The sequence below is a fragment of the Pseudophryne corroboree genome, chromosome 6 (assembly GCF_028390025.1).
Source record: "Pseudophryne corroboree isolate aPseCor3 chromosome 6, aPseCor3.hap2, whole genome shotgun sequence".
NCBI classification, from domain to species: domain Eukaryota; kingdom Metazoa; phylum Chordata; class Amphibia; order Anura; family Myobatrachidae; genus Pseudophryne; species Pseudophryne corroboree.
Window position 1 is genome coordinate 122,821,302 of NC_086449.1, and position 27,724 is coordinate 122,849,025.

At 47.1% G+C, this 27,724-nt stretch overlaps 1 protein-coding gene and 1 pseudogene across 6 annotated transcripts in view; one reads left to right on the forward strand and one right to left on the reverse strand.

The window, feature by feature from the left end:
• The window catches only part of PIWIL2 (piwi like RNA-mediated gene silencing 2), a 1,076,777-nt gene that overhangs the window by 550,795 nt on the left and 498,258 nt on the right, over window positions 1-27,724 (reverse strand). For all 6 annotated transcript variants that reach the window (XM_063931805.1, XM_063931803.1, XM_063931806.1 and 3 more), the window contains one exon: window positions 22,205-22,393. In XM_063931805.1, coding sequence (XP_063787875.1) covers window positions 22,205-22,393 — 189 coding nt within the window. The remainder of the gene's footprint in view (window positions 1-22,204; window positions 22,394-27,724) is intronic.
• Window positions 21,241-21,360, forward strand: LOC134937780 (5S ribosomal RNA; annotated as a pseudogene).

A 27,724-nucleotide genomic window follows, 5' to 3' on the forward strand; every position in this document is an offset into this window, starting at 1 on the left:
TTCACAATGTTTACAAATAACATGGCTGCTAGATCGTTTCCGGTACTCGCCTTTGCTCTGTGATTGTGCTTCTATTAGAAATTTACGCCTCTGTCTCTGTCATCAGAACCTTTCTGGATCCTTTCTCGACCTCACTGGTACTCTCACCGAAACAGACTGCTCTGGTCAACATCATGGTCAACAGGAAAATCCGTATCACAGTCTCTTGGGGCAAGTCCATCTTACAGGAGGAGAAAAGGAGAAATTTGTAATGGGGGTACAGAAAAACAGTTTGAGGGGGAGAGAAACTTGTTACGATAATTAGTTCTCTAGTCTTCTTGTTCTTCTTGTTCTGCTGTCCTCTCAAAGGTGCTGTCTCTCAGTCTTCTAAACATTCTGGTGATACAATATTTCTTCTAGCTCAGCGCTCTTTCTGTAAGGAGAATAAATCTTGCATTACCATTTGTCCAACTAATGTGTGACATACCATCTGTAACGTTATGAGAACATGAGAAAGAAGAGAGAGAGGGGGAAAAAAACAACAAGAGAGAGAGAACCGTTCATATATATGCATCACATAAATCAACAATAAACAACAGAAAAAAAAAACATTTTTCAAACATTTTTCAGGAGAGAAAAAAAACATTGTAAGATCTTCCGTTCACCATCAGGCTGTCACACCTGCATGTCCAATGGTATCTTTGCGCAGTCCCTTCCACCAGCATTTCCAAACTCCACCCTTTGTATCTGGCCAGGATACATTGATGCGGGTAGGTCATGTTGGGGTTTGGTAGACTTCTGCAAAGACCAAGTAGCTATGTAATGTTTGAGTCCTGTCGATGACCGTCAGAGATGGGGAGAAAAAAACATTTTACAGATACATTACAAATTTTACCCGGTCATTCCTGTGTCTTCAGGGAATGACCTCCCAATTTATTAACTGTTACCTCAGGCTTACCATCAGTCCTAATTATCACCTCTCCTGACTACATATCATGGGTGTGGCCCAAAATTCTTCCTATATGATCCCTGATTATAATTTTGTGTGTCATAACTTTGCTCATATTCATGTCTAGGGGGTCTGACTTTATGTGGGCTGTTACAGTTGCTGGCATAATGCCCTTCTCTTTTACAAAGATAACAAACCCTTGGCTTCCTCCATGTGCCAGTGGCCTGGGGTTTCGGTCGATTTGAGGCCATCTCTAGTGCTTGGATGCTCATCACCATCAACCGCTCTCCCTGTGCTTCCCTGGTTCTTTGGATATTACGGTCATGCTCGATAGCGGACTCTCTTAATGCAGCCACCGAGATACCTCTCCAGTGAGGTAGAGAGGTTTGTACCCTGATTCTTAGTGTGTCTTTTAAGCCGTCCATTAATACGGACACAGCTACTTCTCTGTGGTGTACATTAGTTTTAATGTCATCTATACCAGTGTACCTAGCCATATCCTGCAGAGCCCGGTGAAAATACTCTGGTGTGGATTCACCTTCTTTTTGTTTTATTGTAAAGATTTTATTCCACTTTACCATTGCAGGGAAATATACTCCTTACTGTAAGTTGATTCTCTTTACATTATCCTGATTATACTCGTCTGTTAGTGGTATTTCTTCATCTAGTTTACAGTCAGCGATAAATTTCACTGAGTCGACATCGGGGGGTAAACATGCCCTCAAAACTGTCCTCCAATCTTTGTTATTTGGCTCTGCAGAATTTCCTAGCTCTCTAATATACTTTTGACATGCAACTAAGTCTTTCCTAGGGTCAGGAAATTCAGACAAAATTGTTCTTAATTCTGTTCGGGAAAAGGGGCAGTGCATGGCGATGTTCCTGACAGGAGTGACTCCTGAAGTGTCAGTTTTCCCATTTGGTACTGCAATTACCCTGACAGGATTAAGTCCAGTAACGTCATTCTGAGTTGGTTCTACAATATGAGGTACATTTGTTTGTGCGTGATGTATAACACCATACGTACCTGTGGACACGACCTCACCTGACCCTCCGTTAGGGGGTTTGATTACTGCCTTTACCGATTTGGTCGCGTCCACCTGGATGTCTTGTAGGATGGCTTCTGGAAGAGGTACCGACATCGTGCTGGGCTCACTTTCTTGTTTGTAATCCTGAGGGAAGGTTAACATGGGGTGCAACTTGCATGGGTTAATAGTTGTACATTTAACAGTATTACAATTATCATCGTTACGTTTATTACAATTAGTCTTATCATCTATAATACAGTTGCTAAGTGCCTGTTTATCATACCCCATCGTGCCATTCTCTGCAGCCATAATCCTCTCCATTGCCATGTCTCTCCTCCCAAGATGAGAGTCAGATATGTAAGTTAAATTTCTTTGCATTTCACTTTCCTGTTGCCATAACTGTAAACAATCATAATGTCTAACTCGTTGTTTCCCGGATTTTATGAGACAGATCCTTCGCCTTAAATTATGCAATACCTTTGAGTCAAAACTACCTATCCCGGGAAATGGTGCTTTATCCCCCACAGTCATTCGTGTCCATTCGTCACAAAAGGTCTCAGTGTGGGGACCATACCTCCCCCACATTACTAACCGAGCAGACCCTCGGGGTCTGCAAGCCTCTTCAGTCTGAACCCTGACTGCTGAACGTCCCTGTGTTGTGCACTTGGCTGCCATTGTGGACCTTTTTAACACAGAAAAACTTCCTAAAATGCACCAAACACAGAAGTCTATGGTGGAAGTTCTCCAAGCTCTACCACCAGCTTCTTCTGCTCCGAGTACAACGAATCCGCCCCTTTTTGCAGACCCACGTAATCGTTGCAGGCCCTACCAGCGAAAATTCCTTATTTTTACACAAATCACACTTGCATGTGCTCCCTACAACACGCATGGGGGCAATTTAATATATGACCTCATATCACGTTGCGTTATTGGTCACACATACAACCGTGCGGTCCAATCGTACCACTTATAGACACTTGTTGCCCATAAATGGTAGGATCATTGGAGTCTCCCTACTGTGCTCCAAAACAGCCAGAGCGTAATACAACGAAAACTTTATCACACTCCGTCGCACGTTTTCACCTAGACCGTGCTCATCACGTATTCACCTTGACCGTGATTCACCAAGACTTACTTCACCAAGATTTACTTCACCAAGATTTCACCAAGACGAGTTCAATACACTCATACCGTTTTCAACCTACTATTCATTCTATAGTTTTCTGATCAGAAAAATAATTTCCCGTAATCTGATAGCTCTCCCCAGAGGCATTACAGTAAAGTAAGGTATTTAAACTAAGTTTTGGAAACTGAAATCAATTTGTGCTATTATCGCGTGGCTATACTATACCGCCCCCACTAAAACAATGCTATTGTGCGATTTGAGTTTCGGTGGGCGTACCCAGACGCTCCGTTGCGTAATATACGCTCCGTGCGTCGACCCTTGCGTCGCGCATGCTAGTCTCACCCTTTTGTTAGAGACACGTGTGCGCTGGCCAGATATGTTCACAGAAATACAATTAGCACGTTTATCAATGTAGATGATCTTTAACTGTAATCATCTACCGAGCACCACACAGGTCTCTCCTTGTATTTTAGGCAAAGCTGTGTGTGTGTTTTACAAATTACCCCTTAATGTATTATTTTTACTCTTTTACTACCAATAGCAACAAATCTTTCTCAGCACGTTATCAATTATGAAATGGCAACCAGGAGAATGAGATATGGACAAATATTACTAAGCAAGAAATACAGGTGTGTGTGCTTATGCGTACGTACGCAAAACAGAAACTAAACAGGTTTTAAAAGACAATAACGTTGTCCTACCTTCCGGTTCCGGATTCCTTCAGCACTCCTTACTAAGCGAAGCAGACGCTTATCTGGTCAGCACTACGAGGAATATTACCTCCCGCCCTTTGCTGACCGATAATGTCTGCTGAAATTACCTAGTGCAGATATGTGAAGAGCGGGCGAGTCCCCAATTGACAAATCCTAATATATATCCTATATTAAAACACTCTAAAAGGTTAATGAACACAGTACGCAATTGGCGTATGGAATACCGTCAGAGTATGCACGTAGCGTAACAAACGCTGAGCCGTGGACGAGACGCACGAGCGGCACGTTCGCTCACGGCTTGAAGCGTAAAGGCAAGCACGCTATAGGCTGCCGACTAACGTAATGATACGCTATCAGCGTAGCGGACGCTCGAGACCACGAGATCACAAGCGGCGCTGACGCTTACAGCGTTAAACCTTTGTAACAATATCATAAACAATGTACTTAAATTGTAAACCTTTGTGCAGTGATAAGGTGTAAATGCAACACAGTGTAACTTTGTTAGTTTAAAAGCTGTATGAGCGACTCTTACGCTCTGAGAACCCTTTAGCAATATAATAAACACTCAAATACCGGTCTAAGGGTCTAACACCTTTTAAGGGAGAGAATGAACGTTCAATCGCAAAAGAATACACAATACAAGTTATACACTACCAAACTAACATAAAATACCTAACCGAGTTACTATACGTTAAAATACAACAAAGACACAATAATAAGATTTTACTTACCGATAAATCTATTTCTCGTAGTCCGTAGTGGATGCTGGGACTCCGTAAGGACCATGGGGAATAGCGGCTCCGCAGGAGACAGGGCACAAAATAAAAGCTTGAGATATCAGGTGGTGTGCACTGGCTCCTCCCCCTATGACCCTCCTCCAAGCCAGTTAGGATACTGTGCCCGGACGAGCGTACATAATAAGGAAGGATATTGAATCCCGGGTAAGACTCATACCAGCCACACCAATCACACCGTACAACTCGTGATCTGAACCCAGTTAACAGTATGATAAATTTAAAGGAGCCTCTGAAAAGATGGCTCAACAATAATAACCCGAATTTTTTGTAACAATAACTATATACAAGTATTGCAGACAATCCGCACTAGGGATGGGCGCCCAGCATCCACTACGGACTACGAGAAATAGATTTATCGGTAAGTAAAATCTTATTTTCTCTAACGTCCTAAGTGGATGCTGGGACTCCGTAAGGACCATGGGGATTATACTAAAGCTCCCAAACGGGCGGGAGAGTGCGGATGACTCTGCAGCACCGAATGAGAGAACTCCAGGTCCTCCTCAGCCAGGGTATCAAATTTGTAGAATTTAGCAAACGTGTTTGCCCCTGACCAAGTAGCTGCTCGGCAAAGTTGTAAAGCCGAGACCCCTCGGGCAGCCGCCCAAGATGAGCCCACTTTCCTTGTGGAATGGGCTTTTACTGATTTTGGCTGTGGCAATCCTGCCACGGAATGTGCAAGCTGAATTGTACTACAAATCCAACGAGCAATCGTCTGCTTTGAAGCAGGAGCACCCAGCTTGTTGGGTGCATACAGGATAAACAGCGAGTCAGTTTTCCTGACTCCAGCCGTCCTGGAAACATATATTTTCAAGGCCCTGACAACGTCCAGCAACTTAGAGTCCTCTAAGTCCCTAGTAGCCGCAGGTACCACAATAGGTTGGTTCATGTGAAATGCAGAAACCACCTTAGGTAGAAATTGAGGACGAGTCCTCAATTCCGCCCTGTCAGAATGAAAATTTAGGTAAGGGCTTTTACATGATAAAGCCGCCAATTCTGACACACGCCTAGCTGAAGCCAAGGCTAACAGCATCGACACCTTCCACGTGAGATATTTTAAATCTACCGTAGACAATGGTTCAAACCAGTGTGATTTTAGAAATCTCAACACAACATTGAGATCCCAAGGTGCCACTGGAGGCACAAAAGGAGGCTGTATGTGCAGCACCCCTTTCACAAATGTCTGAACTTCAGGTACTGAAGCCAGTTCTTTCTGGAAGAATATCGACAGGGCCGAAATTTGAACCTTAATGGACCCTAATTTTAGGCCCATAGACAGTCCTGTTTGCAGGAAATGCAAGAAACGACCCAGTTGAAATTCCTGTGTAGGGGCCTTCTTGGCCTCACACCACGCAACATATTTACGCCAAATGCGGTGATAATGTTTTGCGGTTACTTCCTTTCTGGCTTTTACCAGAGTAGGGATGACTTCTTCTGGAATGCCCTTGTCCTTCAGGATCCGGCGTTCAACCGCCATGCCGTCAAACGCAGCCGCGGTAAGTCTTGGAACAGACAAGGCCCCTGCAGTAGCAGGTCCTGTCTTAGAGGTAGAGGCCACGGTTCGTCCGTGAGCATCTCTTGAAGTTCCGGGTACCAAGACCTTCTTGGCCAATCCGGAACCACAAGTATAGTTCTTACTCCTCTCCTTCTTATGATTCTCAATACTTTCGGTATGAGGGGCAGAGGAGGGAATACATACACTGACTGGTACACCCACGGCGTTGCCAGAGCGTCCACTGCTATTGCCTGAGGGTCCCTTGACCTGGCGCAATATCTGTCCAGTTTTTTGTTTAGACGTGACGCCATCATGTCCACCTTTGGTCTTTCCCAACGGTTTACAATTTGGTGGAAGACTTCTGGGTGAAGTCCCCACTCTCCCGGGTGAAGGTCGTGTCTGCTGAGGAAGTCTGCTTCCCAGTTGTCCACTCCCGGAATGAACACTGCTGACAGTGCTATCACATGATTTTCCGCCCAGCGAAGAATCCTTGCAGTTTCTGCCATTGCCCTCCTGCTTCTCGTGCCGCCCTGTCTGTTTATGTGGGCGACTGACGTGATGTTGTCCGACTGGATCAACACCGCCTGACCCTGAAGCAGAGGTTTTGCTTGAATTAAGGCATTGTAAATGGCCCTTAGTTCTAGAATGTTTATATGAAGAGATGTTTCCATGCTTGACCACAAGCCCTGGAAATTCCTTCCCTGTGTGACTGCTCCCCAGCCTCTCAGGCTGGCATCCGTGGTTACCAGGATCCAATCCTGAATGCCAAATCTGCGGCCTTCTAGTAGATGAGCCCTCTGAAGCCACCACAGGAGAGACACCCTTGTCCTTGGCGACAGGGTTATCCGTTGATGCATCTGAAGATGCGATCCGGACCATTTTCCCAGTAGATCCCACTGAAAAGTTCTTGCATGGAATCTTCCGAAAGGAATCGCTTCGTAAGAAGCCACCATTTTTCCCAGGACCCTTGTGCACTGATGCACTGAGACCTGTCCTGGTTTTAGGAGGTTCCTGACTAGCTCGGATAACTCCCTGGCCTTCTCCTCCGGGAGAAACACCTTCTTCTGGACTGTGTCCAGAATCATTCCTAAGAACAGTAGACGTGTCGTTGGAATCAGCTGCGATTTTGGAATATTTAGAATCCATCCGTGCTGACTTAGCACTACCTGAGATAGTGCCACTCCGACTTCTAACTGTTCCTTGGTTCTTGCCCTTATCAGGAGATCGTCCAAGTAAGGGATAATTAAGATGCCTTTTCTTCGTAGAAGAATCATCATTTCGGCCATTACCTTGGTAAAGACCCGAGGCGCCGTGGACAATCCAAACGGCAGCGTCTGAAACTGATAATGACAGTTTTGTACTACAAACCTGAGGTACCCTTGGTGAGAAGGATATATTGGGACGTGGAGATAAGCATCCTTGATGTCCAGCGACACCATATAGTCCCCCTCTTCCAGGTTCGCTATCACCGCTCTGAGTGACTCCATCTTGAATTTGAACCTTTTTATGTAAGTGTTCAAAGATTTTAGATTTAATATTGGTCTCACCGAGCCGTCCGGCTTCGGTACCACAAATAGTGTGGAATAATACCCCTTCCCCTGTTGCAAGAGGGGTACCTTGATTATCACCTGCTGGGAGTACAGCTTGTGAATGGCTTCCAGAACTGCCTCCCTGTCGGAGGGAGACTTTGGTAAAGCAGACTTCAGGAACCGATGAGGAGGAAACGCCTCGAATTCCAGTTTGTACCCCTGTGATACTACCTGTAGAATCCAGGGATCCACTTGCGAGTGAGCCCACTGCGCGTTGAAATTCTTGAGACGGGCCCCCACCGTGTCTGAGTCTGCTTGTAAAGCCCCAGCGTCATGCTGAAGACTTGGCAGAAGCAGGGGAGGGCTTCTGCTCCTGGGAAGCGGCTGCATGGTGCTGCCTTTTTCCTCTTCCTCTGCCCTTGGGCAGAAAAGAGTGACCTTTTGGTCGCTTGTACTTATGGGAACGAAAGGACTGAGTTTGAAAAGACTGTGTCTTTTTCTGTTGATGTGAAGTAACCTGGGGTAAAAAGGTGGATTTTCCAGCCGTTGCCGTGGCCACCAGGTCTGTTAGACCAGCCCCAAATAACTCCTCCCCCTTATACGGCAATACTTCATGTGCCGTTTGGAATCTGCGTCCCCTGACCACTGTCTGGTCCATAATGCTCTTCTGGCAGAGATGGACATTGCGCTTACTCTTGATGCCAGGGTACAAATATCCCTCTGCGCATCACGCATATATAGCAATGCATCCTTTAAATGTTCTATAGTTAACAGAATATTGTCCCTATCCAGGGTATCAATATTCTCAGTCAGGGAATCCGCCCATGCGACTCCAGCACTGCACATCCAGGCTGATGCGATTGCTGGTCGCAGTATAACACCAGTATGTGTGTATATACTTTTCAGGATATTTTCCAGCCTCCTATCAGCTGGTTCTTTGAGGGTGGCCGTATCAGGGGACGGTAACGCTACTTGTTTAGATAAACGTGTGAGCGCCTTATCTACCCTAGGGGGTGTTTCCCACCGTGCCCTAACCTCTGGCGGGAAAGGGTATAGTGCTAATAACTTATTAGAAATTAGCTGTTTTTTATCGGGGGAAACCCACGCTTTATCACACACCTCATTTATTTCCTCAGACTCAGGAAAAACTATTGGCAGTCTTTTCACACCCCACATAATACCCGCCTTTGAGGTATTTGTAGTGTCAGAAAGGATCAATGCCTCTTTCATTGCCGTGATCATGTAACGTGTGGCCCTACTGGACATTACGTTTGTCTCGTCACCGTCGACACTAGATTCTGTATCTGTATCTGGATCCGTGTCGACCCACTGAGGTAGCGGCCGTTTTAGGGCCCCTGAGGGTGTCTGAGACGCCTGAACAGGCACTAATTGATTTGCCGGCTTTCTCATGTCGTCAACAGTTTTTTGTAAATTGCTGACATTATCACTTAATTGCTTAAACACAATCATCCAGTCAGGTGTCGACTCCCTAGGGGGTGACATCACTAACACAGGCAACTGCTCCGCCTCCACCTCATTTTCCTCCTCATACATGTCGACACACGCGTACCGACACACAGCACACACACCGGGAATGCTCTGATAGAGGACAGGACCCCACTTAGCCCTTTGGAGAGACAGAGGGAGAGTCTGCCAGCACACACCCAGCGCTATATATATATACAGGGATAACCTTATATAAGTGTTAATCCCTTATAGCTGCTGTTAATCTAGTTATTTGCTGCCAAAATGCCCCCCCCTTCTCTTTTTTACCCTGAATCAGATGCAGTACTGCAGGGGAGAATCAGGGAGCCGTCCTTCCAGCGGAGCTGTGAGGGAATAATGGCGCCAGTGTGCTGAGGAGATAGGCCCCGCCCCTTCACGACGTCCTTAACTCCCGCTTTTTTGTGTAAAATGGCAGGGGAAAAAATACATCCATATAGCCCTGGAGCTATATGTGATGTATTCCTTTTGCCAGCTAAGGTATGTGTGTGTTATATTGCGTCTCAGGGCGCTCCCCCCCCAGCGCCCTGCACCCTCAGTGACCGGAGTGTGAAGTGTGCTGAGAGCAATGGCGCACAGCTGCGGTGCTGTGCGCTACCTTAGTCTTGAAGACAGGATGTCTTCTGCCGCCGCTTTCACCGGACCTTCGTCTCTTCTGGCTCTGTAAGGGGGACGGCGGCGCGGCTCCGGTGACCCATCCAGGCTGAACCTGTGATCGTCCCTCTGGAGCTAACGTCCAGTAGCCTAAGAAGCCCAATCCACTCTGCACTCAGGTGAGTTCGCTTCTTCTCCCCTTAGTCCCACGATGCAGTGAGCCTGTTGCCAGCAGGACTCACTGAAAATAAAAAAACCTAACTAAACTTTTATTCTAAGCAGCTCTGGAGAGCTACCTAGTTTGCACCCTTCTCGGCCGGGCACAAAAATCTAACTGGCTTGGAGGAGGGTCATAGGGGGAGGAGCCAGTGCACACCACCTGATATCTCAAGCTTTTATTTTGTGCCCTGTCTCCTGCGGAGCCGCTATTCCCCATGGTCCTTACGGAGTCCCAGCATCCACTTAGGACGTTAGAGAAATTACATTTAAGGGGGAAGGAGAGAGAGAATGGCTTACAACAAAATAGGAGATAAATATGGTTGCAGAGAACTTACGCACAAGGGGAACAATCGCAAGCGCCTTTCTGGATATCCAGCTCCCGATTATCAGTGATGAGAACCGTTGAGAAGAGTAGTGAGCTGGCCAAGATCGGCTTGTCTTTTTATACACTACACACAATACAGTACAATGGTCCCTACATTCTTATTGTTCATTGGACACAGGAATTCGTCTCCGCATTATAACAAAAGGTTTAGGTTGGTTCATACAGGTGGGCTGTGACTATTTCAAACTGCTCAGGTGGGAGGGAAACTGGGTTTCCCGCCGCATGGGTAATAAAGTGCAAATATAGTAAATGTCCATAAACTTCTTATGTCCATAACTATACGCACGAGCGAGTAATCCGCTTCAAACCAACACCGGAATATTGCTAATTATATTCTCTTCCGATGGATACTAAACACCACTGTGTAACCCCTGTCTGACCCTTCGTATCAAACAAAGAGGAATCTCTTTGTCCCCGAACATGCTATATTAACTAAACTTTCAGATTCTATCAAAGGGACCATAATCTACAAAATACATTATATGACTAAAATATGTTACGATTGAGTCGCCCGCTAGACGCACACAAACTCTACCGTAAATGCGCATACCGTGCACCTGCGAGTGCACGCGACTGCGAGTATACGCACGCACGGGAGAGCTCATGCTCGTGCAGCGGGCACACGCATGAGGTGCATATATGGCAATGTGCAGCGTGATATTATTCTGACTTTGACACATTCAATGGAAGGGTGCACACAGGTTTCACATAAATCAGAGTGGGCGGGGGATTTTCCTACATACAGTAGTATACTGTTGCACATGTCTTGTAACCTGATCGGAACTCCCTCCCTGTCTACTGCATGTACTTTGCAGGCTCCAAGGGGGGGGAGGGGAAAGTGGGATGGGGGTAGGGCGATGCAGTGAAAAAATAAGAATTTACTTACCGATAATTCTATTTCTCGGAGTCCGTAGTGGATGCTGGGGTTCCTGAAAGGACCATGGGGAATAGCGGCTCCGCAGGAGACAGGGCACAAAAAGTAAAGCTTTAGGATCAGGTGGTGTGCACTGGCTCCTCCCCCTATGACCCTCCTCCAAGCCTCAGTTAGGTACTGTGCCCGGACGAGCGTACACAATAAGGAAGGATTTATGAATCCCGGGTAAGACTCATACCAGCCACACCAATCACACTGTACAACCTGTGATCTGAACCCAGTTAACAGTATGATAACAGCGGAGCCTCTGAAAAGATGGCTCACAACAATAATAACCCGATTTTTGTAACTATGTACAAGTAATGCAGATAATCCGCACTTGGGATGGGCGCCCAGCATCCACTACGGACTCCGAGAAATAGAATTATCGGTAAGTAAATTCTTATTTTCTCTATCGTCCTAGTGGATGCTGGGGTTCCTGAAAGGACCATGGGGATTATACCAAAGCTCCCAAACGGGCGGGAGAGTGCGGATGACTCTGCAGCACCGAATGAGAGAACTCCAGGTCCTCCTTAGCCAGGGTATCAAATTTGTAGGATTTTACAAACGTGTTTGCCCCTGACTAAATAGCCGCTCGGCAAAGTTGTAAAGCCGAGACCCCTCGGGCAGCCGCCCAAGATGAGCCCACCTTCCTTGTGGAATGGGCATTTACATATTTTGGCTGTGGCAGGCCTGCCACAGAATGTGCAAGCTGAATTGTATTACACATCCAACTAGCAAAAGTCTGCTTAAAAGCAAGAGCACCCAGTTTGTTGGGTGCATACAGGATAACAGCAAGTCAGTTTTCCTGACTCCAGCCGTCCTGGAACCTATATTTTCAGGGCCCTGACCACATCTAGCAACTTGGAGTCCTCCAAGTCCCTAGTAGGCGCAAGACACCACAATAAGCTGGTTCAGGTGAAACACTGACACCACCTTAGGGAGAGAACTGGGGACGAGTCCGCAGCTCTGCCCTGTCCGAATGGACAAACAGATATAGGTTTTTTGAGAAAAAAACCACAAATTTGACACTCGCCTGGTCCAGGCCAGGTCCAAGAGCATGTTCACTTTTCATGTGAGATGCTTCAAATCCACAGATTTGACTGGTTTTAAACCAATGTGTTTTGAGGAATCCCAGAACTACGTTGAGATCCCACAGTGCCACTGGAGGCACAAAAGGGGGTTGTATATGCAATACTCCCTTGACAAACTTCTGGACTTCAGGAACTGAAGCCAATTCTTTCTGGAAGAAAAATCGACAGGGCCGAAATTTGAACCTTAATGGACCCCAATTTGAGGCCCATAGACACTCCTGTTTGCAAGAAATGCAGGAATCGACCGAGTTGAAATTTCTTCGTGGGGCCTTCCTGGCCTCACAACACGCAACATATTTTCGCCACATGTGGTGATAATGTTGTGCGGTCACCTCCTTTCTGGCTTTGACCAGGGTAGGAATGACCTCTTCCTGAATGCCTTTTCCCTTAGGATCCGGCGTTCCACCGCCATGCCGTCAAACGCAGCTGCGGTAAGTCTTGGAACAGACATGGTACTTGCTGAAACAAGTCCCTTCTTAGCGGCAGAGGCCATAAGTCCTCTGTGAGCATCTCTTGAAGTTCCGGGTACCAAGTCCTTCTTGGCCAATCCGGAGCCATGAGTATAGTTCTTACTCCTCTACGTCTTATAATTCTCAGTACCTTAGGTATGAAAAGCAGAGGATGGAACACATACACCGACTGGTACACCCACGGTGTTACCAGAACGTCCACAGCTATTGCCTGAGGGTCTCTTAACCTGGCGCAATACCTGTCCCGTTTTTTGTTCAGACGGGACGCCATCATGTCCACCTTTGGTAATTCCCAACGGTTTACAATTATGTGGAAAACTTCCCCATGAAGTTCCCACTCTGCCGGGTGGAGGTCGTGCCTACTGAGGAAGTCTGCTTCCCAGTTTCCATTCCCGGAATGAAACACTGCTGACAGTGCTATCACATGATTTTCCGCCCAGCGAAAAGTCCTTGCAGTTTTTGCCACTGCCCTCCTGCTTCTTGTGCCGCCCTGTCTATTTACGTGGGCGACTGCCGTGATGTTTTATCCCACTGGATCAATACCGGCTGACCTTGAAGCAGAGGTCTTGCTAAGCTTAGAGCATTATAAATTTACCCTTAGCTATATTTATGTGGAGAAAAATCTCCAGACTTGATCACACTCCCTGGAAATTTTTTCCTTGTGTGACTGCTCCCCAGCCTCTCGGGCTGGCCTCCGTGGTCACCAACATCCAAAACTGAATGCCGAATCTGCGGCCCTCTAGAAGATGAGCACTCTGTAACCACCACAGGAGAGACACCCTTGTCCTTGGATATAGGGTTATCCGCTGATGCATCTGAAGATGCGATCCGGACCATTTGTCCAGCAGATCCCACTGAAAAGTTCTTGCATGAAATCTGCCGACTGGAATTGCTTCGAAGGAAGTCACCATTTTTTTACCATGGCCCTTGTGCAATGATGCACTGATTTTAGGAGGTTCCTGACTAGCTCGGATAACTCCCTGGCTTTCTCTTCCGGGAGAAACACCTTTTTCTGGACTGTGTCCAGAATCATCCCTAAGCACAGGAGACTTGTTGTCGGGATCAGCTGCGATTTTGGAATATTTAGAATCCACCCCTGCTGTTGTAACAGTATCCGAGATAGTGCTACTCCGACCTCCAACTGTTCCCTGGACTTTGCCCTTATCAGGAGATCGTCCAAGTAAGGGATAATTAAGACGCCTTTTCTTCGAAGAAGAACCATCATTTCGGCCATTACCTTGGTAAAGACCCGGGGTGCCGTAGACAATCCAAACGGCAGCGTCTGAAACTGATAGTGACAGTTCTGTACCACGAACCTGAGGTACCCTTAGTGATAAGGGCAAATTTGGGACAAGGAGGTAAGCATCCCTGATGTCTCGGTACACCAGATAGTCCCCTTCTTCCCGGTTCGTTATCACTGCTCTGAGTGACTCCATCTTGATTTGAACCTTTGTAAGTGTTCAAATTTTTTTAGATTTAGAATAGGTCTCACCTAGCCTTCTGGCTTCAGTACCACAATATAGTGTGGAATAATACCCCCTATTCTTGTTGTAGGAGGGGTAATTTAATTATCACCTGCTGGGAATACAGCTCGTGAATTTTTTCCCATACTGCCTCCTTGTCGGAGGGAGACCTTGGTAAAGCAGACTTCAGGAGCCTGCGCAGGGGAAACGTCTCGACATTCCAAACTGTACCCCTGGGATACTACTTGTAGGATCCAGGGGTCCTGTACGGTCTCAGCGTCATGCTGAGAGCTTGTCAGAAGCGGTGGAACGCTTCTGTTCCAGGGAATGGGCTGCCTGCTGCAGTCTTCTTCCCTTTCCTCTATCCCTGGGCAGATATGACTCTTATAGGGACGAAAGGACTGAAGCTGAAAAGACGGTGTCTTTTTCTGCAGAGATGTGACTTAGGGTAAAAACGGTGGATTTTCCAGCAGTTGTCGTGGCCACCAGGTCCGATGGACCGACCCCAAATAACTCCTCTTCCTTTATACGGCAATACACCTTTGTGCCGTTTGGAATCTGCATCACCTGACACTGTCGTGTCCATAAACATCTTCTGGCAGATATGGACATCGCACTTACTCTTGATGCCAGAGTGCAAATATCCCTCTGTGCATCTCGCATATATAGAAATACATCCTTTAAATGCTCTATAGTCAATACAATACTGTCCCTGTCAAGGGTATCAATATTTTTAGTCAGGGAATCCGACCAAGCCACCCCAGCTCTGCACATCCAGGCTGAGGCGATCGCTGGTCGCAGTATAACACCAGTATGTGTGTATATACTTTTTATGATATTTTTCCAGCCTCCTGTCAGCTGGCTCCTTGAGGACGGCCCTATCTATAGACGGTACCGCCACTTATTCTGATAAGCGTGTGAGCGCCTTATCCACCCTAAGAGGTGTTTCCCAACGCGCCCTAACTTCTGGCGGGAAAGGGTATACCGCCCATATTTTCTATCGGGGGGAACCCACGCATCATCACACACTTCATTTAATTTATCTGATTCAGGAAAAACTACGGTAGTTTTTTCACATCCCACATAATACCCTCTTTTGTGGTACTTGTAGTATCAGAAATATGTAACACCTCCTTCATTGCCCTTAACGTGTGGCCCTAATAAGGAATACGTTTGTTTATTCACCGTCGACACTGGAGTGTCCCTGTCTGTGTCTGTGTCGACCGACTAAAGTAAACGGGCGTTTTAAAACCCCTGACGGTGTTTTTGAGACGTCTGGACCGGTACTAATTGTTTGTCGGCCGTCTCATGTCGTCAACCGACCTTGGCGCGTGTTGACATTATCACGTAATTCCCTAAATAAGCCATCCATTCCGGTGTCGACTCCCTAGAGAGTGACATCACCATTACAGGCAATTTGCTCCGCCTCCTCACCAACATCGTCCTCATACATGTCGACACACACGTACCGACACACAGCACACACACAGGGAATGCTCTGATAGAGGACAGGACCTACTAGCCCTTTGGAGAGACTGAGGGAGAGTTTGCCAGCACACACCAAAAACGCTATAATTATATAGGGACAACCTTATATAAGTGTTTTCCCTTATAGCATCTTTTTTATATTTCTAACGCCAAATTAGTGCCCCCCCTCTCTGTTTTAACCCTGTTTCTGTAGCGCAGTGCAGGGGAGATCCTGGGAGCCTTCCCTCCAGCCTTTCTGTGAGGGAAAATGGCGCTGTGTGCTGAGGAGATAGGCCCCGCCCCTTTTTCGGCGGCCTCGTCTCCCGCTCTTAACGGATTCTGGCAGGGGTTAAATATCTCCATATAGCCCCCGGAGGCTATATGTGAGGTATTTTTAGCCAAAAAAAGGTTTTCATTTGCCTCCCAGGGCGCCCCCCTCCCAGCGCCCTGCACCCTCAGTGACTGCCGTGTGAAGTGTGCTGAGAGGAAAATGGCGCACAGCTGCAGTGCTGTGCGCTACCTTAAGAAGACTGAGGAGTCTTCTGCCGCCGATTCTGGACCTCTTCTCGTTTCAGCATCTGCAAGGGGGCCGGCGGCGAGGCTCCGGTGACCATCCAGGCTGTACCTGTGATCGTCCCTCTGGAGCTAATGTCCAGTAGCCAAGAAGCCAATCCATCCTGCACGCAGGTGAGTTCACTTCTTCTCCCCTAAGTCCCTCGTTGCAGTGATCCTGTTGCCAGCAGGACTCACTGTAAAATAAAAAACCTAAGCTAAACTTTTCTAAGCAGCTCTTTAGGAGAGCCACCTAGATTGCACCCTTCTCGGCCGGGCACAAAAATCTAACTGAGGCTTGGAGGAGGGTCATAGGGGGAGGAGCCAGTGCACACCACCTGATCCTAAAGCTTTACTTTTTGTGCCCTGTCTCCTGCGGAGCCGCTATTCCCCATGGTCCTTTCAGGAACCCCAGCATCCACTAGGACGATAGAAAAACCGTGTTAAAAGAAAAGGCATAATCAAAACCATGGGGAACTTTGCGGTGTATCGTTATGTGCATAGACCTCGCTTATCCCTATCACCCCTGTGTATTTTAGCTAGGGGATTCTGACGCTCCTTCAGCATTGCCCCGCAGCCTGCAAAATTTGTGCTGTTACTTGCTCCATAGCCAAGTGCCTCCATGGAGCTAGGAGTACCAGGTGGTAGCCATTTCAATTGAGTCCGTCCTGCTATAGAATTGTATGTGTACCGTACGGTGCATAGAACCTTGACAGTAGAAACTCTCCTGCAGCTTTGCCCTGCTTTATGTAAAACTTGCGTTTTGTCAGTTTGCTATGCGATCGAGCCCGGTGTAATGTAATGTACATAGACCTCGCTTATCTCTATCGCCCCTGTGTATTTTGGCTAGGGGATTGTGACGCTCCTTCAGCATTGCCACGTAGCCTGCAAAACTTATGCCATCTCTCACTCCATATCCGAGCGCTGCCTGCCACGTGGTGGGGGTTCAGGGGCGGTGGCCATTTAGCAAGTGTGCTATGCGATCGAGAACGGTGTACCGTAATGTGCATAGACCTCGCTTATTCCTATCGCCCCTGTGTATTTTAGCTAGGGGTTTGTGACGCTCCTTCAGCATTGCCCCATAGCCTGCAAAATCTGGACTGTTACTTGCTCCGTGGCCTGGGGATTCCGTGAGGAAAGGAGACATAGGTGGTAGCCATTTCTATTGAGTCTGCCCTGCTACAGAATTGTATGTGAACGGTGCATAGAACCTTAACAGTAGAACCGCTCCTGCAGCTTTGCCCTGGTTTATGTGAATAAAAAAAAAAAAAGTGTCTGGAAAAAACTAACATGCATTCGTACTTTAGGAATCGAACTCGGGACTCTGAGTATAGGAAGCGGAACACTTCACCACTTCACCGCAGACAGATGAATAAATCCATTGGTTTTGATTATGCTGTAATGGCTACGGGATTAGGACGCTAACATACTGTACAAATTTCCTAATCTCAAGAGGCAATAGTGAATTTCTAACACGTCCATTTGCGACAGTGTACACTACTGGTTTTATGTTGTTTTGTCTGCGGGACTTGGACGCTCACATATTCATAAAGTACTGCAGATGGATCATATACTGTATGCTGTACTATTTGCGTCTGTACCGTATATACTGTATTAAATAATGCAGCGTAATGAGTATTTACTGTATTAAATAATGCAGCGTAATGAGTATTTACTGTATGCGGCGTAATGAGACGCCTTAGTAAAGTAGTCCTTATTATATATTTCAGTATTGTATTTTACGGGAGACCACACGCATGCGCAGTGGTGATTGTAAAAAGCGATATCTGGTGGATGATCGCAGGTATTACACGTAAAGGTAACGTCAAACGCTCTGTCTGCCTCCGTACGATTAGGTACGCCTCTCTGTGACTAGGTGCGCCTCCCTACGCCCCGGTACGCTGCGTATGCTCGATCGGGACAAACGCTTCAGCCAGTCAAGATAAAGGTGGCTACATCTGTATATCACAGGGTAATTGTACTAGAAAACCCTGACTAAATGCACTCTTAACTAGCACTGTCTAAAAAGGCAGGTAGAATACTTAAGTGTCATGTAAAGTCACAGCACTGACAACCAGGCGGCTTTACACAGGAGGATTTGGCCAAGCAGTCCCAGGAACAGTGAAGCGGAGGGATAATGGCACCCAGACACTGACAGGGAGTGAGGGAGAGACAGATATGCAGCTCCAGGGCGGGAACGTTTGCGGGAAATGGCGCCCTGGGCCTGGGGGAGGGGCTTCAGGTCTAAGCCTTATCCCCCTGCTGGCAAAACCACCGGGTACTGTGGGCTACTGAAAAAGGTTTAGAGAGAAAACCTGACCTGCACCCATGCCCTGGTGATCTAGTGGGATCGCCTGTACTGCCGCAGTATCCACCGCCAGCACGCGCGGCCTGCCTCCCACTGACCGCACCGGATCGCGATAAAGACCGGGTCCCGCAAACGGGACCCACTCACCACCTCCCGAAGCACGGCCACGCGATCCCGGAGAGCCCCCGTCGTGTGTGCCTGACATGAAGAAAACCGGAGCCTCCAGCTGTAGTTACCCGGCAACCAGGGCTCTGGAGTGTACAGCGCCGCTGGGGAGAGCTGGAGCTGCAGCAGTGAATGTCTTCACCGCTGCTGCCCTTGAAGTCTTACCGCTTACTGCAGCATCAACTACAAAACTGAGCTCCTGTGCAGGGATGCGGGGTTATAGAGGAGGCGGCGCTGTGCATTCTGGAAACAGTCAAAGCTTTGAGCCTGTTGGTGCCTTGGATCAAGATCCTACTCTACACCCCATTGTCCATCCTTGTGGAGCCCAGTGTACCTAACAGCAGAAAATAACATTAAAAAAAAGCTTCAGGCTGCTTTATTAACAGCAGCCCTGTGACTATGGTCCAGCTCCTGCCGCAGCAAACAAAAAACTGATTTGACCGAGTCAGTGGGCGGGATTATATGGTGTAGCCCCGATGCATCCTGAGAGGCCAGAAAGCTTGTGACCGTTTGGTGCCATTTCCGCTGTCGCTGCGGCATATCCCAATGTTATCCTGTGGATAACCTGTGGACCCAGCCAGAGAAAACAAAGTTTTCCAGTCAATACTGTATGGCTCACTTGTATAAGGAAGCGTATTTCTCCCACAGAGATTCTCCAGTCTCCTCAGGCAGTCTGCACACACTAATCAGGCTAGCAGCCCTATAAGGCTATTGCACAGCTGAAAGCCCTGATTAGCCCTCTGTGAGGCCAAAGATCCGAACTGGGCCCAATGTCCGGAACTTGCCCTCTCTGTCTCTCAGGGCCCTTATCCAGCTTTTCCAGCAAACGGAAAAGGTTCTAACAAAACAAAAACATTTTCCTAGAAGTTTTCATTTTCTAAAACATGTAAGACAAGAACCTCGGACAAACATACCTGCCCTCAAACACTAGTCCAGTGTTCTTGTCACAATATAAATATATATATATATATATATATACACACACACACACAAATTTGTTACTTTTTACTTTTATATTTATCTTTTCATTCATTATTTTTATTTCATATTTAATATTATTTTCATTTTATTTTAGTTCACTTCTATTTAATTTTCTTTATTATTTTTTCTGTATTTATTTATTATTACTGCACACATTTTTCATTCCTTCTCACTTTACTTTTTCAGTTTATACTCACACCTATACATATATTTATATGTATAGCCATGTTAGGAGCATTGTTATTCTACGTTGAATTCTTTCTCTTTCCCATTAATATGGGTATAACATGCCCTTCTCGAATCCCTTTTCCAAGATGTCCGCTCTGGCATCTACTAGGCACTCTGCGCTGTCCCCAGCATACCAGATAAGCTGGGACTTGTAGCTATCTAAGCCAGCGCTCTCCTGTTTGGACAGAAGCCGCTAACGACAGCGCCACAAGCCTATGAGGACTGCTGAAGCAATTCTACTTCTGACAGTCCTCAACCCCTCCCTCACCCACAGCCGTCCGTAAGGATTGTATTCTTCTGTCGGATTGGACAGAAGTCACTAATGACAGAGACGCCAACCTATGGGAAGTAACTGTACTTCCGGCAATCCTGATCGTCCTCCTTTACCAATGAAGCGCCTGCATTAATTGGTTGATGCCTCCGTGCGAGGCGTTTTTATACTCCTCCGTCTGCCCGCTCTCACCACCAGGAAGTGAACAAGCCCTGCAGGGTGAAATGCGTTTTCCACTAGAGCGGGTCCGCCGGCACCAGCCCCAGCACACGGAAGTACTCTCCTCGCTGGATACAACATCAGGTTATGCTATCCACATATATACAAAATGACATTCCTGTTAACCCTTACCTAGCACTTACCATGTGGTGACATATACTTATCAGCCCCCTTCTCTGAAATTTATGTCTGCTGACATTATTTGTCTATTTAATCAAGACATCATCAGCATACTCAGCTAGCATATGTGTGTCTTTTTCTGTCATACCAATACTGCCCAGATAATTAGACCAGCTAGGCTGCGACTCCTGCCGGCCTAACAGGTTAGTATTTGCTATTTTCCTTTATCACACAGATATTGTGTAATTATTAGGAATCCTCGCCATCTGGGCATCTTGATACACACTGCTCAGCCGACACAGGGCTTTATACCAGCGTGCAGTTTTATTTCCGTGTTGTGGGGCAATATTTATGTATTTGTGACAAGTGACAATAATTATTATAGCTTGTATATTGTATTGCAGTAATTTCTCCCATTGCAACAACAATATCGTCATATTTTTGGATGTACTCTTTGAATCCTGCTTTCATCCTATTCTGATTTCTGTGGACTCTCATCTGCGATCCGGGGTGCACAATACCACCATAGTGGGATTTGATGCATCCGGCCTAACGCAGAAAGCATAGCCACACCTTTATCTGTGTGATATTTTGCTTTCTCTACAACCCTCCACTACTGCTTTCACTACTTTTTTCTTATATAGGTGCACTCTCATTGGTGTCCAACTCACCCACCTTCTCTACTATTAAACCACGCTGCCAGTGCCCGATCTCGTCATGATATTGGAAGCTAAACAGTGTTGGGCTGGGTCAGTACCTGAGGAGGGGACTCACAGGGAATACCCAGTGTTGTAGAGCAGGAGTCAACCTATTTGATGTGTGTTATATGACACCAACAGCAGTATCACCACTTGCTCTACATCAAATAACTATCTTGTTACTGCATATAATTTTTTAGACTACTCTAGTCTTTCAACAGTTACTTATGCAATCTCTGGTGACCAGCATTGTACTCGGCATTGCCCAACTATTTTGACCTCTCTATTGCAGACTCACTATAAAATTGACCACGCCGTGGTCTTATCAATACAGACTTTCTGTACTGGTCAGGCTGAAATGGGTGTATGACATTACAGTGTCTACAGCCTTTCTAATCACGTTTCGTGAGACAGGACAAGAACATTTTTAAATTTATCTTATAAGTTCTTATATTCACTGTTATTTTCTCCATACTTGTTTTGGATCATAAGTTCTCTAATGGGTATTCATATTTTATAATTACTTAATAAACGTATGTCTTGACATTTTTTCCCTCAAGATTAAATTTACTTCAATTAACTAAGAGTGTGCCCACACAAGAGCCTTCTTTCTCTCTCTATTGACATATGTTCTACTTGGCTCTGGGCGCACCACCAAACTGGACGGTGATTTGAAAACTACATGTATTATAATTGTCCAATATTTGGTTTCGATATATTAACTTCCACATTTTGATACGACCAGTGCCTGATCGCCTCTCTTTTTCGCTAAAGTTGTCAATTTGTTGGGGTCTACGAAGGGCTCCCCACATTTCATGATAATTTCCCAGTTCTCTTCACAGTTTAGAATTCACAGTTCATGGCTGCTGAAGGCAATTGGGAAGAGGGAACCAGTATGAAATTCCTCCAGCTAACAGATCCAACACTGACACCATGATTCTCACCTGTAGTATTCCAGGAAAGTAGTATTTGTGCCATCTGACAAGGTAAAAACATCTTTTGGGGATTTGTTCCACTCAATGTCATCAATGCGGTATGTACGGTTATTGTATCTGGTAATCACAACGCTTCCAACCAGCTGCTTCATAACTTCATCTTGGAAGTTCTCACGGTTTTGTTGGTACAAAATATGCCTGCAACAAAGAAAAAGAACCAATGAAAATGATAGCGAAAATAAGAATTTACTTACCGATAATTCTATTTCTCGTAGTCAGCAGTGGATGCTGGGGACTCCGTAAGGACCATGGGGATTAGCGGCTCCGCAGGAGACAGGGCACAAAAGTAAAAGCTTTAGGATCAGGTGGTGTGCACTGGCTCCTCCCCCTATGACCCTCCTCCAAGCCTCAGTTAGGATACTGTGCCCGGACGAGCGTACACAATAAGGAAGGATTTTGAATCCCGGGTAAGACTCATACCAGCCACACTGTACAACCTGTGATCTGAACCCAGTTAACAGCATGATAATAGCGGAGCCTTTGAAAAGATGGCTCACAACAATAATAACCCGTTTTAGTTAACAATAACTATGTACAAGTATTGCAGACAATCCGCACTTGGGATGGGCGCCCAGCATCCACTACGGACTACGAGAAATAGAATTATCGGTAAGTAAATTCTTATTTTCTCTGACGTCCTAAGTGGATGCTGGGGACTCCGTAAGGACCATGGGGATTATACCAAAGCTCCCAAACGGGCGGGAGAGTGCGGATGACTCTGCAGCACCGAATGAGAGAACTCCAGGTCCTCCTCAGCCAGGGTATCAAATTTGTAGAATTTTGCAAACGTGTTTGCCCCTGACCAAGTAGCAGCTCGGCAAAGTTGTAAAGCCGAGACCCCTCGGGCAGCCGCCCAAGATGAGCCCACCTTCCTTGTGGAATGGGCATTTACATATTTTGGTTGTGGCAGGCCTGCCACAGAATGTGCAAGCTGAATTGTACTACACATCCAACTAACAATCGTCTGCTTAGAAGCAAGAGCACCCAGTTTGTTGGGTGCATACAGGATAACAGCAAGTCATTTGTCCTGACTCCAGCCGTCCTGGAAACATATATTTTCAGGGCCCTGACAACATCTAGCAACTTGGAGTCCTCCAAGTCCCTAGTAGCCGCAGGTACCACAATAAGCTGGTTCAGGTGAAACGCTGACACCACCTTAGGGAGAAACTGGGGACGAGTCCGCAGCTCTGCCCTGTCCGAATGGACAATCAGATATGGGCTTTTGTGAGACAAAGCCGCCAATTCTGACACTCGCCTGGCCGAGGCCAGGGCCAACAGCATGGTCACTTTCCATGTGAGATATTTCAAATCCACAGATTTGAGCGGTTTAAACCAATGTGATTTGAGGAATCCCAGAACTACGTTGAGATCCCACAGTGCCACTGGAGGCACAAAAGGGGGTTGTATATGCAGTACTCCCTTGACAAACTTCTGGACTTCAGGAACTGAAGCCAATTCTTTCTGGAAGAAAATCGACAGGGCCGAAATTTGAACCTTAATGGACCCCAATTTGAGGCCCATAGACACTCCTGTTTGCAGGAAATGCAGGAATCGACCGAGTTGAAATTCCTCCGTGGGGCCTTCCTGGCCTCACACCATGCAACATATTTTCGCCAAATGTGGTGATAATGTTGTGCGGTCACCTCCTTCCTGGCTCTGACCAGGGTAGGGATGACCTCTTCCGGAATGCCTTTTTCCCTTAGGATCCGGCGTTCAACCGCCATGCCGTCAAACGCAGCCGCGGTAAGACTTGGAACAGACATGATCCTTGCTGAAGCAAGTCCCTTCTTAGTATCTCTTGAAGTTTCGGGTACCAAGTCCTTCTTGGCCAATCCGGAGCCACGAGTATAGTTCTTACTCCTCTCCGTCTTATAATTCTCAGTACCTTGGGTATGAGAGGCAGAGGAGGGAACACATACACCGACTGGTACACCCACGGTGTTACCAGAGCGTCCCTGCTATTGCCTGAAGGTCTCTTGACCTGGCGCAATACCTGTCCAATTTTTTGTTCAGACGGGACGCCATCATGTCCACCTTTGGTCTTTCCCAACGGTTCACAATCATGTGGAAGACTTCCAGATGAAGTCCCCACTCTCCCGGGTGGAGGTCGTGCCTGCTGAGGAAGTCTGCTTCCCAGTTGTCCACTCCCGGAATGAACACCGCTGACAGTGTTATCATCACATGATTTTTCGCCCAGCGAAGAATCCTTGCTGCCATTGCCCTCCTGCTTCTTGTGCCGCCCTGTCTTTTTACGTGGGCGACTGCCGTGATGTTGTCCGACTGGATCAGCACCGGTTGACTTTGAAGCAGAGGTCTTCCTAGGCTCAGAGCATTGTAAATTGCCCTTAGCTCCAGTATATTTATGTGGAGAGAAGTCTCCAGACTTGACCACACTCCTTGGAAATTTCTTCCCTGTGTGACTGCTCCCCAGCCTCTCAGGCTGGCATCCGTGGTCACCAGGACCCAGTCCTGAATGCCGAATCTGCTGCCCTCTAGTAGATGAGCACTCTGCAGCCACCACAGAAGAGACACCCTTGTCCTTGGAGACAGGATTATCCGCTGATGCATCTGAAGATGCGATCCGGACCATTTGTCCAGCAGATCCCACTGAAAAATTCTTGCGTGAAATCTGCCGAATGGAATCGCTTCGTAAGAAGCCACCATTTTTCCCAGGACTCTTGTGCATTGATGCACTGACACTTGGCCTGGTTCTAGGAGGTTCCTAACTAGCTCGGATAACTCCCTGGCTTTCTCCTCCGGGAGAAACACCTTTTTCTGGACTGTGTCCAGAATCATCCCTAGGAACAGCAGACGTGTCGTCGGAATCAGCTGCGATTTTGGAATATTTAGAATCCACCCGTGCTGTCGTAGAACTACTTGAGATAGTGCTACTCCGACCTCCAACTGTTCTCTGGACCTTGCCCTTATCAGGAGATCGTCCAAGTAAGGGATAATTAAGACGCCTTTTCTTTGAAGAAGAATCATCATTTCGGCCATTACCTTGGTAAAGACCCGGGGTGCCGTGGACAATCCAAACGGCAGCGTCTGAAACTGATAGTGACAGTTCTGTACCACGAACCTGAGGTACCCTTGGTGAGAAGGGCAAATTGGGACATGGAGGTAAGCATCCTTGATGTCCAGGGACACCATATAGTCCCCTTCTTCCTGGTTCGCTATCACTGCTCTGAGTGACTCCATCTTGATTTGAACCTATGTATGTAAGTGTTCAAAGATTTCAGATTTAGAATAGGTCTCACCGAGCCGTCTGGCTTCAGTACCACAAATAGTGTGGAATAATACCCCTTTCCTTGTTGTAGGAGGGGTAATTTGATTATCACCTGCTGGGAATACAGCTTGTGAATTGTTTCCAATACTGCCTCCCTGTCGGAGGGAGACGTTGGTAAAGCAGACTTCAGGAACCTGCGAGGGGGAGACGTCTCGAACTTCCAATCTGTACCCCTGGGATACTACTTGTAGGATCCAGGGGTCCACTTGCGAGTGAGCCCACTGCGCGCTGAAACTCTTGAGACGACCCCCCATGGAGGGCTTCTGTTCCTGGGAAGGAGCTGCCTGCTGCAGTCTTCTTCCCTTTCCTCTACCCCTGGGCAGATATGACTGGCCTTTTGCCCGCTTGCCCTTATGGGGACGAAAGGACTGAGGCTGAAAAGACGGTGTCTTTTTCTGCTGAGATGTGACTTGGGGTAAAAAAGGTGGATTTTCCAGCTGTTGCCGTGGCCACCAGGTCCGATGGACCGACCCCAAATAACTCCTCCCCTTTATACGGCAATACTTCCATGTGCCGTTTGGAATCTGCATCACCTGACCACTGTCGTGTCCATAAACATCTTCTGGCAGACATGGACATCGCACTTACTCTTGATGCCAGAGTGCAAATATCCCTCTGTGCATCTCGCATATATAGAAATGCATCTTTTAAATGCTCTATAGTCAATAAAATACTGTCCCTGTCAAGGGTATCAATATTTTCAGTCAGGGAATCCGACCAAGCCACCCCAGCGCTGCACATCCAGGCTGAGGCGATCGCTGGTCGCAGTATAACACCAGTATGTGTGTATATACTTTTTAGGATATTTTCCAGTCTCCTATCAACTGGCTCCTTGAGGGCGGCCGTATCTGGAGACGGTAACGCCACTTGTTTTGATAAGCGTGTGAGCGCCTTATCCACCCTAGGGGGTGTTTCCCAACGCGCCCTAACTTCTGGCGGGAAAGGGTATAACGCCAATAATTTTCTATCGGGGGAAACCCACGCATCATCACACACTTCATTTAATTTATCTGATTCAGGAAAAACTACAGGTAGTTTTTTCACACCCCACATAATACCCTTTTTTGTGGTACTTGTAGTATCAGAAATATGTAACACCTCCTTCATTGCCCTTAACATGTAACGTGTGGCCCTAATGGAAAATACGTTTGTTTCTTCACCGTCGACACTGGAGTCAGTGTCCGTGTCTGTGTCGACCGACTGAGGTAATGGGCGTTTTAAAGCCCCTGACGGTGTTTGAGACGCCTGGACAGGTACTAATTGGTTTGCCGGCCGTCTCATGTCGTCAACCGACCTTGCAGCGTGTTGACATTATCACGTAATTCCCTAAATAAGCCATCCATTCCGGTGTCGACTCCCTAGAGAGTGACATCACCATTACAGGCAATTGCTCCGCCTCCTCACCAACATCGTCCTCATACATGTCGACACACACGTACCGACACACAGCACACACACAGGGAATGCTCTGATAGAGGACAGGACCCCACTAGCCCTTTGGGGAGACAGAGGGAGAGTTTGCCAGCACACACCAAAACGCTATAATTATACAGGGACAACCTTATATAAGTGTTTTCCCTTATAGCATCTTAATATATTATAATATCGCCACACAAAATGCCCCCCCTCTCTGTTTTAACCCTGTTTCTGTAGTGCAGTGCAGGGGAGAGCCTGGGAGCCTTCCTAGCAGCGGAGCTGTGTAGGAAAATGGCGCTGTGTGCTGAGGAGAATAGGCCCCGCCCCCTTTTCGGCGGGCTTCTTCTCCCGTTTTTCTGACAACCTGGCAGGGGTTAAATACATCCATATAGCCCCAGAGGCTATATGTGATGTATTTTTAGCCAGCATAGGTACTTTCATTGCTGCCCAGGGCGCCCCCCCCAGCGTCCTGCACCCTCAGTGACCGTTGGTGTGAAGTGTGCTGAGAGCAATGGCGCACAGCTGCCGTGCTGTGCGCTACCTTAAGAAGACTGGGAAGTCTTCAGCCGCCGATTTCTGGACCTCTTCTCTCTTCAGCATCTGCAAGGGGGTCGGCAGCGCGGCTCCGGTGACCCATCCAGGCTGTACTTGTGATCGTCCCTCTGGAGCTAGTGTCCAGTAGCCTAAGAAGCCAATCCATCCTGCACGCAGGTGAGTTCACTTCTTCTCCCCTAAGTCCCTCGTTGCAGTGAGCCTGTTGCCAGCAG